Below are 19,052 nucleotides of genomic sequence, written 5' to 3'. Positions count from 1 at the left end.
TTTGGACATTTTAGAATCCATCCACAGATTTTGGATAAATCCAAAGCTGGTTAAAGAGAGGGAGAAAGTGACTTTCTGACAATTGTAAATCACTGGGCTGGAAATATTAACACATGTTGTCAGAAACTCCGACTTTGATGTAAAGTAGGTAGAAGAAATTTAGTTTCTTTTGCCCGTCAAGGAGAAAACTAAGAAGCAGCTGAATCCATTCTGCTTTAGTGGATTTGTAGAGGACTTGTTAAAACACCATGAAAGAGTGTGGGATCCCTAATTAAACGGTTTGTTTGCCTCTGCTGTCCTGAAGTGTACATTGCTAAAGATAATACAGAGCAGTAACAACATCTGAACCAAACTTCACACCACCATTTCAATGATTTCAGGATTCACTCCACAGTAATACCTGCCTCTGGGCACGAGCATGGCCAAACAGAGATGTTGGAAAGAAGAATACTGTTAAAAAGAACTGGGGCTCTGCAAAAAGCTTCACATATTTGTTTGTGAGAAATTTAAGCATCAGAACGTCTTTCTAAGATTCCAAATTCTCAGTCTGTCACATTTTATTTGTTTGTGCTGTGGAGGAATCAAAGGCTACAGTTTGCAAGAAAACACGGCTTTAACTGCACAGATGCTGAATGCTAAACCATCCCCCTTGCTGCTGTTATGACAAGTGCAGGGATGCGGGAGTGCTGCTATTGTGATATTTGTACAGGGAGGAAAATCTGCTTAAAAGAATCAGGATTCACAAAACTTCATTACTCATCTCTGGTAGAGAAGCGCTGGGTGGGGGGTGGAGGGGCTACAGAGCATATCAGAAGGGTTTTTTATTATTTTTTTTATTATTTCTAGCTGCACATGAATGCCATTGTGAAACAAACCCCCTCTGGGGATGAAAACAAATGAAGCAGAGAGCAAAGAGGAAAACGGCTAATTTCATGTAAACATAAATGCGATGGTTCCTCATTAGAAGTAAGAGTGGGAGGAAAACTTGCAGGCTCCTGCAGTCTTGTGCACTTGGAAACAAAGTCATGATGTTTGTTGAAAGAGAATCCGTTCCTGCTGGTAGAAAAGCCACACATATACAGTTACACATACACACAAACAATCACGCACACACAAATACATGTCTACCGAGCAACACATAAATCTGAACTGGTATTTATTAAAGCAACGGCAGGTCATCAGCTGCCGTAATTATGGTGATGAGCAGGAAATCAGCAGGTTTTGATAGCAAAGAGGAAGCGTGGAAATACATCAAAGTACACCACAGAGGAAGCAAATTATATTTAAATCGAGTCGATTTTTTACAAAGGCAGTCATTTACCATGAAACGGTACAAGCATTCAATTAAACATTTGAAAGCAGGGTCAGGTAAAGGATGTCATCTTGCAACCACTGCAAGGTTGCACCAACACACACACAGCCACCAACACACACAGGCACACACTGAGTCTGATTTGTTGGAGCTAAAATGGATGGGAATAAACCACAAGAGCTTAGTCAATGTGGCTGCATACTAATCAGTGTGTTACCCATGGGAAAACTCTACCCCCGCCCTACTAATAGGTGCATGTGGGTTGAGAATGCATACACAAAGTCACCTTCTCCACCCCATGTCGCCCATCACCGGAGCTATGTTTATGCTTGCTTGTATTTGATTGCAAAATGTATTCATGGGGACTGGATAGGGAAATTGAATCTGGAAATATTTTACCTCTGTCCAGTGTCTCGTAGTTGATCATCGGTGATGTGAGTGGAACAGTGAGCAGGACTTTAAGCATTCAGCAGGTATAAAGTGTGGTGTTTGCACAAAAAGAATTTAAACTTCTAAGTAAGAAAAAGAGAAGGAAACGAGGACAGAAAAACTACTTTACCTTTCTGATGGCCTCGTCCCAGTGTCACAAAACCAGAAGAGATAAAGTTGTGAAGGTCAGCGCCTCCACTGCTTCTGACGCTCTCTTTTCCGTAGTGGAGACCTGATCACATACAGAGACACACAGAGGCAAGCATGTAGAGCCACAACACAGAAACATTATAACACAGCAGTTGGGGAGACCTGAATGCACAGTGTTAGTGTTCTGAATCCTGAATATGAACGTTTAAATTTTGTGTAACCAGTAGGTAACTTGTGTCTGAGATACTGAGGGCGTGCTGTCCAAGATGTGTACTTGCATTTACGCAGCATTTTCCCAGTCTCACTGACCGCTTAAAGCACTACAAGTGGCATTTTTAATCATACATCACATTATTCTATGCACTTCAAACACTTTATACCTCACGTCCATGGCCTATTAACCAGTTAACATATATGACCTTGGGACAGAGGAAATAAGATCAACTGAAAAAAACCCATGCAGGTCTAGCAATAACATTACAAACTCCACACAAAACAACTCCAGCTAGGGTTCAAACCAGGAACCTTCTTGTGTGAGGCAACAGTACTAACCACCATGCCAATCAATAAAGAAGGGAGCTTTATCCCACCAAAATATCCTGTTATGCAGAAGTGACTAAATACACCCATTTTCCCTGATTAATAAGAAGGCATAATATTGCAGTAATTTTTAAACGTCATAAGGGAATGATGTCAAACATAAGCATCTGACTCACAATGAGATGTTAAGCTAAAAATTAACAAGCTTTATTTAAATATGCTTAAATTTGGATATTGTTGGAGGCACACTTGCTTTTCCTGCAGCAACTCAAAAATTTTAAAATTCAAAGAGACAAGGGGAAAACTGTGTGTTACAGTCAACAATTGGTGGTCAACATGAGTTTTTTGCCATATCCACACTGTGTTTAGACTGTTTAAGTCTGGACAGTTAAGGTTAAGAAAAAAGCAACATGAAACACAATGGCGACATTGAACCAGAGGGACAAAAATGCTAAACCATGTGCAATGGAAGACAACGTGGGAAATAATCTGCTAGCACTTCCAGGGAAGGCAACTGTAAAAGTAAAGTATAAAGTATAATCGAACCTTTGCAATAATGTTGACCATCCCGTTGAAGCCTTACCCTTTCTGAAAGTAGCATATTCAATCACTTGTGGGACTATAACAAATTAATATTTTCATTTTTTACTCACTTGTTATTTTAGTTTAGTTTAGTTTATTTTAGATTATTTTGTAATCGGAAGGTTGCCGGTTCGAGACCCGGCTCGGACAGTCTCGGTCGTTGTGTCCTTGGGCAAGACACTTCACCCGTTGCCTACTGGTGGTGGTCAGAGGGCCCGCTGGTGCCAGTGTCTGGCAGCCTCGCCTCTGTCAGTGCGCCCCAGGGTGGCTGTGGCTACAATGTAGCTTGCCATCACCAGTGTGTGAATGTGTGTGTGAATGGGTGGATGACTGGATATGTAAAGCGCTTTGGGGTCCTTAGGGACTAGTAAAGCGCTATATAAAGACAGGCCATTTACCATAGTAAATAAGCTGGTACTTATGTAGTGCTTTTCTACTCTGTTCATGCACTCAAAGCGCTGTCTATGAGCTTCATTCATCTATTTACACAGATTCATACAAATGCTTTTATTTAACATTCACAAACTAAATTCAGGGTTCAGTCACACTCCAATGTCGTGTACAAAGCTCTCCGATTATTAAATGACTCGTTTTACCTCCTGAGCTGCAGCCACTTGATATGAAATGTTAGAAATTAACTATAAAAGCTACCTGCTTTCTCCCAGAACTCATATTCAAATGTCAAAAGGTGGCGCCCATTACAAGTGAATCTGACAGTTAGGACAAAGATTTAATTTATTAGTTTGACTCAGTGTTTGGTGACAGGATAGAATACTTTACGGTTATTGAAAATGCACAATCAGACTAATGGCAGAGATTGGACATTTAGATTATTGCTTTTACTGTGTTGGCATGTAATTGTCCGTGTCATTGTAACTCTTTTATATCACTGAAAAGCACAAATATCACAGATTTTTTCATTTTCTTTGTGACACTGACGCAGTAAAATGTAACATTTGCACAAAAAATGACATATAGAAATGTATAGAAATTACAAAGCTCAAAAAGTTATGTATCAGTTTTTAATGGAAACTAAATATAGAACCACTTTAATACTGATAGAACCCTTGGAATATAATATATATACTAACGTATAAAATCAACAATGTTTCACTTTAAAAGAACATTTGCAGGGCAGCTAAATTGTGTTTGAGTGTTTCTATCAAATTTCTTATTTGCCTCAGATGTGTTTTGTTTGTTTTTTTTGTGCCAAATATAAAATTTTCCCATGGTGTCATTACCCCTCAGACATGGATTGAGGGGAAGTGGCTGAAATGTGAACAGCAGCTGCAAACACAGTGCTGTGATATTCAAAAAAAAAAGGAAGAAGAAGAAACAAAGCAATATGTTTCCACCACCCACATACTAGTGCACTTTGAACTCAATCACACCTCTCCCTGTGCTGCCTTCATGCTGCAGATAGAATATCTACAAGGGTTATTTTACGCATTCAGTCATACCAGCATGCATGTATATATATCACATGCAGAATTGCTAGTGCTGCTGCACTATTGTCTTCTTTTGTCATATTTGTCATTGGTAGGTAACTCCACAGGCCATTGTAACGACCCTGGAAAAACCATTCAAAAGTGATCAGAATTCACCTTTTTTCCCCTCCCGCTTTCTCTCCCACTGCTCACTACTGAGAGATAGCATGAAGAGTCTGCAGAGAGAACGTTGCACATTATTAATTTATCCTCCTTGATACAAAGAAAATCGTGACTTTCACCTCAATGATGTACTATGGAAATGAACAGCCGCTGGAGCCAATGCACGCTGAGGATTCATATGGTAATATTTTTTTTAATCTGACCTCTTCACTGCACACCTACACCTCTGAAATTGGAAAAATGTGAATAATAAGATAATTATTTTATGAACAAAGCCTGATGTAGTGCAGCTTGGCAGGCATTGGAGAGACTATCTGAATCCAAGGTCGATTAAGGTCCAACACAGCCAGGCAAAAGTAATTTGATTCAATTCAATTCAGTTAAGTTTAATTTTTCGAACATCAATTCACAACAACGGTCACATAGAGATGCTTTATACTGTAATTTAAAGAACCTACAATATTAGAAAGAAACAGAAACAATCACATGACCCCCTTTGAGCGAGCACTTGGTGACAGTGAGAAGGAAAAACTCTCTTTTAAGAGGAAGAAAGCTCTGAAAGAAACAGGCTCAGGGAGCGGCAGCCATCTGCAGAGAACTGTTGGGGGTGAGGGGAAGAGACCAGTCAGGACAAAAAACAGATTACGGAAGAGAGAGCCAGAGTTCAATTCTAACCTATGATTAAATGCAGTAGTAGTGTATAAACACCAGTTAAAAGGAACGAGCAGCCAAGCAGCCTGAGCTTATTGCAGCATAACTAAAGACTGGTTCAGGGTCAACTGATTCTCCCTAACTATGAGCTTTATCAAACAGGAAAGCTTTATGCCTAATCTTAAAAGCAGAGGCAGTGTCTATTTCCCAAATCCAAGGCTGATTCCATGATGCGGCTTGATAATACAAGATATTATATGTGAGGAGAAGGATTTTAAATTCAACTCTGAGCTGAACAAGGAGTTGATGAGGAGAAACTAATATGGGAGGAATGTGGTGTCTCTTTCCAGTCCCAGTTAGTACTCTTGCTGCGGAGCTCTGGATCAACTGAAAGCTTTTTGGGAAGCTTTTAGAGCAAACTGATAAAAATGAATTATTATAGCCTTGAAGTTATAATTGCATGAATCAGTGTCTGAGACAAGATGTTTCTAATTTTAGCAAGAATGCACAAATGAATCAGAGTGATCCTATATATTTGTTTGATGTGCTCACTGAAGGACATTTCCTGGTCACAAATGACTCCAATATTTCTCACATTATTACTGAAGGACAAGGTAATGCCACCTAAAGTAAATATCTGGTTGGATACCATGTTTCTAAATGTCCTAAATGTTTCAGGCCAAGTATACTAACTTAAAAAATGCCTGTAGTTTAACTAGGTGATTTGTACCATGAGACTTCATGGATAAATAAAACTGGGTTTCCCCTGCATAGCAATGAAAATGTGTGCAGTCCTTTCTAATAAAATTCCCTAAAGGAAACATGTACAATGTAAAAAGTATTGGTCCCAGCACAGTCCTCTGTGGAACTCCATGACTAACTTTTGTGTCTGAGGAAAATTCCCCATTTACATACACAAATTAGACTCTGTCAGATTGATATGATTCAACCCACTGGGCTGAGATCGAACAGGAACAATACAGAGGTGAGGCCACTGTCAGACGCCAGTCACTCATGCTGTTTCTGTGACATGATGTACTCTAACTCCTGACTGAAACGCTTTCCAATAAAACAACATTCCTTTGTAAATGATCAGTTAACTGTTTGACAAAGATTTTTTTTAAATGATAGGAAGGTTGGAAACTGTTTTTTTATGGCTGGATTGAGTAAGGGCCTTAAAAGCGTGTGGTTCACAGCCTGTTAATAAAGATGGATTAATCATATTTAAAATTAAATCATTCATAAATGGTGAAACTTTTTTTAACAATCTTGTAAGGATGGAGTATTGATGTTTTAAAGGAAGACATTATTGAAGTTAACTCTGAAAAATTGATTGGAGAGAAAGACTCTAAGTTCCTCTGCTTAATGACACATCTGTGGGATAGCTGTGAATATTTTTTTTCTCTATTGGTTAAAATATGTAAAGAAATTCATAAAGTCCTTGCTAATTTAGGTCAAAAAGGAATAATTGGCTCAAGAGAGCTCTGACTCCGTCAGCGTGGCTACAGTGCAGAAAAGAAACCTGGGGTTGTTTTCCTTGATCGTACCAAATAGTAAACGTTCTAGCTTTATGGAAGACTCTTATTGTGGTACAGTTTTGGATTTTTGATTTTTTTCTACCCAAATTAAGATCTTTAATGCAATTTTCTCTCCAAATGATGTTATCTACTTTAAGGCACAGATTTATCAGTTACGCAAGGTACCAACCTCTGTCACCAGTATCGATCTCTGATTTGTTGCCTTCTTTTTTGGAGCAGCCAAAGTATCTGGGGTTGTAACCTGAGTATGATTAAAGGCATGGCTGGGCTTATTTATATTTTCTCTAATAAAAAATTAAATGAGGTGTTAAGGCTGGGGGTGGCTGTAGCTCTGGAGGTAGAGGTTCGATCCCTGGCTCCTCCAGTTTGCTTGCCAAGTATCCTTGGGCAAGATACGAACCCCAAGTTGCTCTCCGATGCATCCATCAGAGTATGAATGTTCATTAGGAAGCACTAAAACAGATAACACCTGATTTTTGGCTTCTCTGATAAGGGTGGACAAAGTTCAGAGTGGCTTTCAAATGATTCATAACTCTGTCCAGGTTGATTAATAAGTAAAATAAGTAAAAGACTGCTGCCACTCCTCTCCTTGGCCTCTGACAGTATGACTTGTGGGTGCTAATTTATTTAAACTAACATATTCACATTGTTGTAACAAGGTTTCCTATGGAAAAGAAAATCATCATTCTGATCAATTATTTATTGATTTATAAATAGTGATTTATAAGAAAGAGAGCTAATATTTAATATTGCACATTCATTTACTTTTAAGTGTACTTAATGGTATTTGATCAATCCTCTGTGAATTTTAAGTCTGCTTCCTAAATTAAACCGTAATACCATTTATATGCTGGTTTTAGAGAATGATCAGAACTATATGTGTCATTTTGATAAAGCCATTTGACTGTAGCTCAGTGTCACATATCTCATTCTTTTTCAGTTTCTCTGTTATATAAGCTGAAACCTCTAAAGGAAACATTTTCAGTGATACCTTGGAAAATACATGCCCCTGCCCTCTCATGAAACTAATTGTGCAGTGCAGTCCTCAGTTCTAACCCACTCTGGGCTGTCTTAAACCACAACAGCTGCGGGATATAGTTGGATTCCTGCCTCTGCACCTGAAACACACTTACTGTATCCACATACACACATATGTCTGGCACTCGGGGTGCCAGAAGTCCAGCTGTATAATAAGGGGCAATAATGAGATCTAGGGCAGGAAACAATTAGGTGGAGTCTCTCAGTTGCTCAGGTTAAACACAGGTGCACTCAAGAGAAAGCTTCTAATAAACATGTTGATGCAGTCAGCACAGAAATGTTGTTTTTAACATGGGGCCTGATGATTATCTGGCCAATGGGGAGCCAGTGAGGTCACAGCGGAGATGTTATTGCTGCACACTTCAAGGATTAATTGGAAAGAAGCAGCAAGAAGAGGAAGCAGATGTTTGTTACATGTGTGTAGTAGTGGTTGAGGCGGGATGCCTCACTGAATATAATTATAAAAGTGCCTATTGGCAAATAATTAGAGTAATTAATTCACTGTTTTGTTGTTTAGGCAAAATTTGGGGTTTATGTGGAAAGAAGGTGCTACACACAGAACGCTTTTAAAAATATGTATCTGAAGATCACGTCATAACCGCCAAACAGCCGAAAATGTTGTTGTATCATCACGACCTCTAATTGTCCACAGCAGCTGACCTTTAAGCTCGAGAGTCATCGCATAAAAGGAACTGACAGCTCACATCCCTTCAGTGCTGCATAAATACCAGCTCAAGGCTTTTCAGCTGCTACGAGAACCCTAACATGCGGCGATTCAATGAACTCAACACCATAAATTATAATCCAATCTTTAATTCAACTCATTACAAGTTTATTGTTGTAGTTCACCCATTCTACTTTTGAAAACTGGGCCTGACCACTCAAGACGTTGCTCATTAGGAGATGGAGGATTCTTTCATTCTCTTCTGCATTTAACAGGGAGACAAACATAAGATCTCTCAAAGATCTGATCTCTCTTTCAGTAAGAGTACTACCAATCCCTGCAAGTGTTCTAAGTGAAGTGAATGCTTTTAAAACACTGTGATATTAGGGAATTCTAGTTGGCCTGCCTATAAGGAACAAATGCGCTTGACTAGTATTTTTTGGTTTCTGTACCTGAAAACTTTACTTCATCATTCTCTGCATTAGGAAACTGTCAGACAGTAAACCAAGCAACACTTTAAAAACCCTCCGAAAAACAGGCAACTCTTTGCCTGTGGTTTGTGGTGAATAAATCAGCTTCATCTGAAGAGAGCTGTGGGCCAAACTGCATTACTCAGAGAGGCGGTTATTGTTTACTTTAACCGACGGCAAACTCCTGCAAAGGTATCTGCTCCTCCCTTTCAAGGCCGGCTCCTTGTTGTGGCTCCGGGGTGCTCTGTGTTTACACCCCGACCTAAAAGAGGATCTGAGCCACACAACAATGCAGAGTGGATTCGAATAAAAATAGAAGCACTTGCGCTGGTATCATATTATGCTGTCTGTACTGTTTTTGCTGTAGGCCGCTCTTTTTTTTTATTTAAAAAAAATGCAGGGATGTTTTGCAATGCACCAAGGGTACCATGTTGCCACACAAGATCTGTGATGTGAAAAAATAAATCAGCGTGTATTTTTAGAAAAGGGCTGAAATAAAGGATTTTAAAATATGTTGGGGAGGACATCTCTGCAGCTAAGAGAGACCGGACATGTTTAAATGCAAAGATCAAAGAAGATATGGCTGTTATACCCACTTTAGACATAAGTTGACAGGATCCTCTTGGGCCCCTTAGCCTTTTACTTCATGAGGTCTGTCCACCTGATATAAAAGTGTCTCAGAAAGCCTCTGGATGTGAAGTGCCAGCAGCAACAGTTCCACCCGAGAACCCTCTCCTTAAGAGGCCTGCCTTGCCATTCTGTGCCAAATGCCCATTTAGGCGTACATGAATATGCATTTTCTATGTGAGCGAGTGGACTCCCTCTCTGTTCTCTCAATTTATATGCACACATTAACGACACTTGTGCCCGCACTGTCACTGCCTTTCATGTCCAACCCCATCAGGACGGCTGAGGTCCCTGATGTGGAGGGGGTGGGTTTTTCTATTTTATCTAGGATAGACTGAGCAGAGCTGGCGCAAGTTGTATTCTCTTTGCAGTGACTCTCTGCAAGCAGGCAAAACACAGGCGACAGAGCAATATAAAGATAAAGCGATGCCCGAGCTCATGTGAGGAAAAAAACATGCAAGTGTGCACTGAAGGCAGGCTGACATGTGCAGCTTTGCATCTGCCCTCTCTCCCTCTCTGTGCATGGGCCGGCAAGTGACCATTAAGGATAGACCAATTCATTCACTAAGCTGAGGAGACATTAAGTGAATGAATGCAGACTGCAGCTGCAACAAGCACTGTACTGCAAGAAAAATGCCCCCCCCCCCCAAGTGTGTGATAGATGTGAAAGTGACAGAAAGAGGCCAAGTTTACATGACATTCAAGCAGCTGCAAACCCAAATAAAGCTGAGAATATGCACAATCTATTATTTAAAGATGAGGATGCAGAGAGACTGTTGCTGTCTTGTCCCACAACTCAGCCATAACAACTTCATGTACTGTGTTAGGTTCTGTGCTGCTTACATCTACAGCTCAGAAAATAAACATTTTAGCTATAATATTCTCTTTGCTCACATTTTCTGAAGGTCGTTATGACTCTCTCATCGATTAATATAAATATGTTGTTATATGATTGGTTTCTAATTAAAACATTTCAAAAAGAGTGGAAAAATAGGCATGGATTAAGATTTAATCGAGGGATAGGTGGGGGTGGCATCTTAGGGGATAGCATCAGGCAGTTTATTTCCTACATTCTGGACTACATTTGTGCACCAGTTTATATACAGGGAGTGCAGAATTATTAGGCAAGTTGTATTTTTGAGGAATAATTTTATTATTGAACAACAACCATGTTCTCAATGAACCCAAAAAACTCATTAATATCAAAGCTGAATGTTTTTGGAAGTAGTTTTTAGTTTTAGCTATTTTAGGGGGATATCTGTGTGTGCAGGTGACTATTACTGTGCATAATTATTAGGCAACTTAACAAAAAACAAATATATACCCATTTCAATTATTTATTTTTACCAGTGAAACCAATATAACATCTCCACATTCACAAATATACATTTCTGACATTCAAAAACAAAACAAAAACAAATCAGCGACCAATATAGCCACCTTTCTTTGCAAGGACACTCAAAAGCCTGCCATCCATGGATTCTGTCAGTGTTTTGATCTGTTCACCATCAACATTGCGTGCAGCAGCAACCACAGCCTCCCAGACACTGTTCAGAGAGGTGTACTGTTTTCCCCCCTTGTAAATCTCACATTTGATGATGGACCACAGGTTCTCAATGGGGTTCAGATCAGGTGAACAAGGAGGCCATGTCATTAGTTTTTCTTCTTTTATACCCTTTCTTGCCAGCCACGCTGTGGAGTACTTGGACGCGTGTGATGGAGCATTGTCCTGCATGAAAATCATGTTTTTCTTGAAGGATGCAGACTTCTTCCTGTACCACTGCTTGAAGAAGGTGTCTTCCAGAAACTGGCAGTAGGACTGGGAGTTGAGCTTGACTCCATCCTCAACCCGAAAAGGCCCCACAAGCTCATCTTTGATGATACCAGCCCAAACCAGTACTCCACCTCCACCTTGCTGGCGTCTGAGTCGGACTGGAGCTCTCTGCCCTTTACCAATCCAGCCACGGGCCCATCCATCTGGCCCATCAAGACTCACTCTCATTTCATCAGTCCATAAAACCTTAGAAAAACCAGTCTTGAGATATTTCTTGGCCCAGTCTTGACGTTTCAGCTTGTGTGTCTTGTTCAGTGGTGGTCGTCTTTCAGCCTTTCTTACCTTGGCCATGTCTCTGAGTATTGCACACCTTGTGCTTTTGGGCACTCCAGTGATGTTGCAGCTCTGAAATATGGCCAAACTGGTGGCAAGTGGCATCTTGGCAGCTGCACGCTTGACTTTTCTTAGTTCATGGGCAGTTATTTTGCGCCTTGGTTTTTCCACACGCTTCTTGCGACCCTGTTGACTATTTTGAATGAAACGCTTGATTGTTCGATGATCACGTTTCAGAAGCTTTGCAATTTTGAGACTGCTGCATCCCTCTGCAAGATATCTCACTATTTTTGACTTTTCTGAGCCTGTCAAGTCCTTCTTTTGACCCATTTTGCCAAAGGAAAGGTAGTTGCCTAATAATTATGCACACCTGATATAGGGTGCTGATGTCAATAGACCACACCCCTTCTCATTACAGAGATGCACATCATCTAATATGCTTAATTGGTAGTAGGCTTTCGAGCCTATACAGCTTGGAGTAAGACAACATGCATGAAGAGGATGATGTGGACAAAATACTCATTTGCCTAATAATTCTGCACTCCCTGTATTTTCTGCACTAGTTTCCACTTTAATATATACTGCAATATAATGTACTGAGACTCTTTGGCACTGTAGTGCTTTCAATTAAATTTTCATGACGTTTTTTACATTCAACACTATAACTTCCACATCTACACTTACATGTTCTCCTACTGTACAATGAGCTGACAATATTGGCTGCCATCAGGCTGCTTTTGTGCCTTTTCTCAGGTGAAGTAACCTGCGTAATCGTCCATGTATGTATGAGAATTCATTTATTTGCCCTGGATTTGGGGGCTCAGATGTGTTTTAGTATGATACACATATTTATGGAACTGACTGAAAGTGAGAACAGCCAACATTATCTCAAGGTCAGTTAGCAAACTAGCAACCATATTTCCAAAGGTAAAAAACAGTGGCTCACAATATCCTTTCACTTCTGATTTCTCCAACCTGCTCATTTTCTCACAGCATCCGAGCTGTGAAGCTGCTGGCAGAGATCAAAACACTTTGTCTCAAAACTTTGTCCACTAATCTGAGGTTCGATCTCCAGCTCTCTCAGTCCACAAGTCAAAGTAGCCTCGGAAAAGGTACTACACAGCAAATTGTCCGATGCCTGCATTGGAGTATTTGAATGACAGATAGCCCTCAAAGTCCGAAAATGCTTTGAGTGCTCATTCAGAGTATCAAAGTGATATATATACCCTGTCCAACTATAGTTTGGATATAATAAGAATTTCTATACAGCAAGATGATTTCTAAACAGAGATAACTGCTTGTTTGTCATTTATCACAGTGTGAAAGCATCCAAGCAAACACTTTGACTCTGAGTAACTGTTAGCTGATTGTCTTTTATTGAGGCCTTGGATGACAACATGACAGTTCAGTCTTCCCACGTGTTGCTCGAATGTCATTCTTAGACTTTTTTTTAGCTAAGGGAAGTTTGCGTATGAGAATTATTTTATATTGTTCTGTTATATTAAAAATGAAACTAAATTTTCTTGCTGAACTCATGAAAAGTTAAGCTGTCATATACTGACGTATGTAAAGACAGTTTCTTCTGGCTTTTAATTTTAGTTTAGTTTATATAACTTGCAGGAAATCCCCCAGCCGGACTTAAAAATTAAAAAACACAATTTGTAGTTACTTACCAGTGTCAACCACCTGAGCTTTAAATTAGGGGTATATGTATAGCAAGGGGAAGTTTCTTCTCTGACAGTAAATACATAGATAAATTAATAGATCATGCCACAGAAAACGTTACACAGCAGTAAAGTCTGCCGTGCTTTCAGAGCTACATCACCTTTAATTTTCTACTCCGTATCTCTGCATTTGCTCATCCCTTAACATCTTTCTGTTTTTCTTTCCATCTCAGCAACTCCATTGTAATATCTCATTATTTTCCATCTGTGTCCCTCTCCCCAAGTGGCTTTGTATCTCTCCATCTGATAACACCTGCTTTGTCTGTGAACCTGCCAGTGCTGCCTGGATTCTGTGTCCGTTTTTCAGGCCATATTAATGACTCACACTCCTGTCTGTTCTTGCAATTGCAAGGTTAAATGACTCCGTGTGTGTGCTGACTGAGTGAGAGGTCATCACTTCCAGCCTATCAGAATCTGCTGGGCAGGTCTACCTTTGCTAGTCTGTGATTATCTGTCCTTTAGTCTCGCTGTTGCTCTCTCTTCTCTTTTGCTCAAATCAGATGATTACAGGATGTTACCATGGAAGATTAAAATGCTGAAAGGGTCAGTACAGTGGCTGCGATTTGAATGGTATTGCAGAATTTTACACACAAATAATGATGATATGCTGCAAAAGCATTGCACAAAAATGCTCTCAAAGACACAGGCACAGGGTTCAGCTGCTGAAATGTCCCTTCAGCCATAAACATAAGCTTTAGAGCTTCGAGTATAGAGAGGAGAGCAAGAAGAGCTCTTACCATGGTTGGATTTGGAGGTGTGAACAGGGGTGTAGTGGTTCTTGGATGAGGTTCTGACTGGTGTGTTGTCTTTGGGTGAGCCATTCATGGCTGCAAAATTCTCACAGTCGTATTGTGATATAGGGATGGGCCCCTGCTGCCTCAGGATGTCTGCAAGGGCCCTAAAAACAGACAAGCACACAGCAAACAAGTGTGAACATTACACCAAAAAGGAGGCTTTTCCTCTTTGTACAGGTTGTCTCTGTGCATGCATCTGAACACAGTTAAAAACCAGACGTGGATTGTTGAAACAGTGTTGCGCTATTATGGGTAATTCAGGGCTGCTCCGTTTCTTGTTCTTCTGTCTCTCTCTCTCTTTTCTTTTTTTTTTTTTTTAACACGTCTGGGAACATGACGAATGTTCATTTGCAAGAGAAACAGCGTTGGATGTGTGAGTATCTCAGCTAATTGGGTTGAATTTGAATGTTTTTCAGACCGCACCAGGTGCATGTGGAAGGATGAAGCCCTCGAGGGGGGTGAAAGAGGGAGAGAAGCAATCATGATGAAAGAAAGTAAAAAAAATGTTTGTTTGCTTTTTTTCTGACATCATACTTAGAAAAAATGGGGGGAAATCTAATTACTTTGAAGGCGCCGCAGCATCTCAAAGCTTTTGTACGACAAATATATTGGTGGTTTAACCTTTGCCTTTAAATTAATATCTTAGCTTCACTTTACCTCCCCCCTCTCCCCACCTCAGCGATTCATCCCTTTCCCACCCTGCCCTCCTTTGTGACCCTTATGGAATGTGGTGGTGCCAGTGGTGCATGCGTGTCACACAGCCTTGATACAGCCAAAACATTAATGCAAACATCATCTATTATTCACAGACTTAAGATTGCTCAAGACTGTGAATAATGCATTCAGTAATAATAAAAAAACAATTCAATGTTGAAGATCTTATGTGTCAGCATTTGTTCGCGTTGGTCTGCCCGTGTTTGATGGGGCCAGTATGAGGAGATGGGATGCAGTTGCGCCATCTCTGCTAAGCATCCTCATCCACCTCCTCACCTGAACACATCAGACAGCCATGTGCTGATGTGTAGAGGCTGAAGAGAGGGCTGTCAAGTATGATTCTTGACAGCTGGCTGGTTGCCTCCTGAGCCCAGTATGCAGACTAGTGTTAGACTCCAGCACTAGTTACAATTACTTTTTCTTTTTTTAATTCTGCAATATGAACTAAAAAACATAAAATATAAACGTTGGCCATTAGTCCTTCTCACTCCCACTCATAGCAGATGCACGCACTTGTTTCAGGAGCACCAGCCTACCACAATCAGTATCAGTATGATAACACTCTTTCAACTTCTCTCTATAATTATTTTAGGCTTTGGTTTTTCTGGGATTTAACATCTGCTGCAGATCGAACACAATTTGATCTGAGAAGTGCTGCCTTTTAGATAACAGTCTGTTCATTCATTCCAGCGCTTTACCAGCCTCATTTTCACTTCGTTAGCGCTGATGGAGAGGAAGAAAACAAGTTGCTTGCTTGAAAAATATCGCATTTGACAGCACTTTGGGCCTGTTTCTTTGACCTTTAGCCCCTGCCTGTAAATGGACTCTACATCTCTGTGCATATTATGGTCTGTCCAGTTATACATATGCATGAAGTGCAAAAGGCAGACTTTTAATATGCAGCTTTGTTTCTTGATTAAAGGGAGCATGTTAAGCAGAATTATTACAGTCTTCCTCCCACTCACCTGTGTATATTCATTTCTTGAGGCGGCTCTGTGGCTTTGTCATATGCAACTTTGGCCGACACTCCCAACACTATGATGAAGGCTATGATCCCACAGGTGATGTAGACCGCCGTGTTGGTCTGATCCATGGAGAGATAGGGATCATTGGTCGGGATGGGGGACGGAGTGGCCGTCTCCAACCAGCCCGGCGTTACGTAGTTCGTGCACGCAGTCTGATCAAGTCGGTCTTTCTTATACTCGCAGCAAAAGCGCAGGAAGCACGTCCCGCAGCAGTACCGGTGATCTGTGTTGTTGCACTCGAACGCACTGTCAAACTGCCCGCTTACATCGAAGTAGCCCTTGCAGGACTCGTGTTTCCTGACGGGCGACGGTTTTGGAGTCTTCTGCGGGACGACCGTGGGGATAGCGGTGGCTTTCGGAGCCTTCCTGGTCGCCGGCTTGGGTTTTTTACCGCCCGTTGCGGCGCTCAAGACGCACAGGGGGTCCAGGTAGATCAGCAGCAATAAAAGGTACCTTATCCCCATGATAATGTGAAGAAGTCTTCCAGTGTTATGTGCTTGCACAGACACTTCAACTCTGGTTAAACGCTCAAAGGTTCAGTCTCGTGCAAGTCTTCCCCTATTCGGTCAGTGTCCTGTGCAGCCGTCATGCTGAATGCAACTCTGTGCGGACTGTTGTCAAGGGCATTCTCTGCAGTTATTATGCAATGGACACACTAAAGCCCATTGCGAGCCTTCGCCGAGTGTAGACAGGAGAGCACAACCATATCTTGACCGGGCTCAGGAACTGACAGCCGCCCGGGCTCTGCGCGTTCTCCCCGCCTCTGCTGAGCTGTTGCGGCGCGTCGCTATCCGAGGTGCTGATATCTGGAGCCCACAGTCAGCTCCGTTAAGAGTCAAAGTTAGGCTGGGGGAACAAATAAAACAAATGAGCTCATTAGGTATTATCCTCACGTCAGAAGCGCGTCATTAATTCATTTTTCTACCCGTATAAATATCCCGACACATTTGAGTCATGAATTTGAGTTCGTTCGTGCAGTTTGCGCGACACCTCGAACTTGATAACATTCCACCCACACATCACAGGATCGTCCAAATGAATCTGGTGTGTTATCTTTATGTTAAGCATCACACCCGAGCATTGCAGTACTAAACTAAACGTGGCGCCAAGAGCATTCCAGTCATTAATTTCAAAGAGGATTCAAAGTAAGTTGACGACTTTTATTTTTCTCGATATATTCACGGTATTTTAATTCGGAGTGGGAGTATGAAAAGCCAGCCTACCTCTGTTAGGATACCCACTGGGGAGTTGCTCTGTGTCTGGGTCTCTGAAAGTCTCTCTCCCTATCTCTCTACTTCTCCTCTCCTCTCCTCCTTCTTGGTTTTCTCCCTCCCTCTTGTCTTACATCACTTCGGTGCTGGCGTCAGAACTCAGCCATGTATCGGTAAATTGCACCCCCGTCTTCTTCTTTTTTCTCCTTCTCCTCCTCCAAGCAAGCCTGGTTATTGGCATTAACACTTCTAAATTAAATGGCTGCACAGACCTCTTGTTCGCTGGCGGTATCCGGCAGCATCCTTCACTCTCCGCATGGGTTGCATGCTTATTCGTGCTTGCAGTCTTCTGCGCAATTTCCTGACCTTTCTGTGCGACTGGCTGTTATCATTTTGTGGCTTAATGTCTGTAAACACGCATTGTTTTCAGGAGGAATCAACACTAAGCTGTGCTCCCGATCACAGTTAACACACTCATTATTCCAGATTAAGTCATTCACGTTGGCACTGTAGCCAAGCCATGGTACCTGGGGGATTGTGGAAAACTGATAGGGCTAAATTACCAGTCAAGTGTGTGTTCAGCACTGTTGCACTGAAATGCACACTTCCACAAACAGATCTCCCTTTTTCTTTTTTAAACGGCGGTCAGGAATGCAAACCGCCCATGCTTTTATTTCCAAATAAACCCCTTCACTAATTAACACACATTCAGCTATAGAAATCGGCAGGTACAGAGCCGGGTTATAATGAAGAGCTGCATACATCGCTCCTAGCGCTTGAAAGCAGAGTTATACTACACATCATATTCGCACCCAACACTTTCTCGCCTTCTGATGACAAACTGCCAGGGGTGTCTTGACAGCAACAGCTTCAGAAAGGTGTGGAAGCTGCGGGGTGAGAGTGGGACCTTAAATCGCAGTTATCCTCCATAGCTGGAAGCGCACAGCAACGTGAGGAGAATTCAGCGTGTTGTTAATGACGAGTATTTCTGGTAGGCAGCGGGCTGTAATGATGTGAGACAAAGGAGCACTAGTAAAGATCAGACAAGAGAGAATGTTGTGAGAACTTGAAGAGAGAGAAAGAAGAAGAATCGACTAGAAGTGTTTTATTATTTGCAAACCTCATTTGATTACACGTTTATTAAAGTTATAGCTAAGTGCGATTATGTTTGTGGCTTTTATTGCATTTTCAGAAATCCACTCTCCCACACAACATAATTCACAGTGGAAAGACTGAGCAAAGACTTTGGTGGAAAGACTTTGTATGAAGCTACTAACCTTATAGACCTAAATAAGTACACTTTTCTCCCCCCCCCCCCCCCCCCCCCCCTTACTTTAACTCCCCGAGTTCTGAAATCCCAATCAGTGAAGACCTACTCTAAGTGTTTCAGAGACAAGCAAAAAGAGAATGTTTTAGTATTTTGTCTTCCAGTTGCCAGTGCATGGAATAACAATTTAAGAAAAAGAGTTGTGTTGAGTTGATGAAATCGAAGCGTTTTGGTGAACTACTTTGGAGATTAAAGAAGCCCACTTAAGAATCTTATTTCAGAGTAATTATTTTTGTTTGTACATCTAATACACTCTGTAGGTGGAATTCAGCAAATATGATGGGGAAGTCTCAGAGTTATTAAAAGAGTGAGACATAGCACTCAAAGAATTCAGAGTAGAAATCTATGGGAAATTTCTAGCAAAGGTAGTAATGACCGTATAAATTCCATGGGGCAAAAGGCCATTTAAAACCTAATTTTAGAGCAGTTCACAAACCTTTTAAGCTGCTTTTATCGGATTTGATAGAACTTGATTCTATACATGCAGCTTCCTGGTAAGTACTGAAATTAAAGATAATTTAAGTAATGGTGGAAAATAA

The 19,052-nt window shown here is 41.1% G+C and overlaps 1 protein-coding gene across 5 annotated transcripts in view; it reads right to left on the bottom strand.

The window, feature by feature from the left end:
- The window catches only part of shisa6b (shisa family member 6b), a 78,086-nt gene extending 60,566 nt beyond the window's left edge, over window positions 1–17,520 (bottom strand). For 3 of the 5 annotated variants that reach the window (XM_085465468.1, XM_085465470.1, XM_085465471.1), the window contains exons 1-4: window positions 17,199–17,520; window positions 15,916–16,821; window positions 14,180–14,340; window positions 1,872–1,973 (exon numbers count right to left, since the gene is read on the bottom strand). In XM_085465468.1, the coding sequence (XP_085321594.1) occupies window positions 1,872–1,973; window positions 14,180–14,340; window positions 15,916–16,439 (787 nt within the window). In that variant the 5' untranslated portion in view covers window positions 16,440–16,821; window positions 17,199–17,520. The remainder of the gene's footprint in view (window positions 1–1,871; window positions 1,974–14,179; window positions 14,341–15,915; window positions 16,822–17,198) is intronic. The other 2 variants (XM_085465469.1, XM_085465472.1) reach the window with 1 other exon arrangement.
- Between the last annotated feature and the right edge of the window lie 1,532 nt (window positions 17,521–19,052).

Source organism: Copadichromis virginalis, linkage group LG8 (genome assembly GCF_057382275.1).
Source record: "Copadichromis virginalis isolate Kocher_CV1m ecotype Utaka linkage group LG8, C_Virginalis_male_GT1.1, whole genome shotgun sequence".
In the NCBI taxonomy this organism is placed as follows: Eukaryota; Metazoa; Chordata; class Actinopteri; order Cichliformes; family Cichlidae; genus Copadichromis; species Copadichromis virginalis.
Note: the sequence above shows the minus strand (reverse complement) of the source record. Positions and strands in the feature narration are given on the sequence as shown.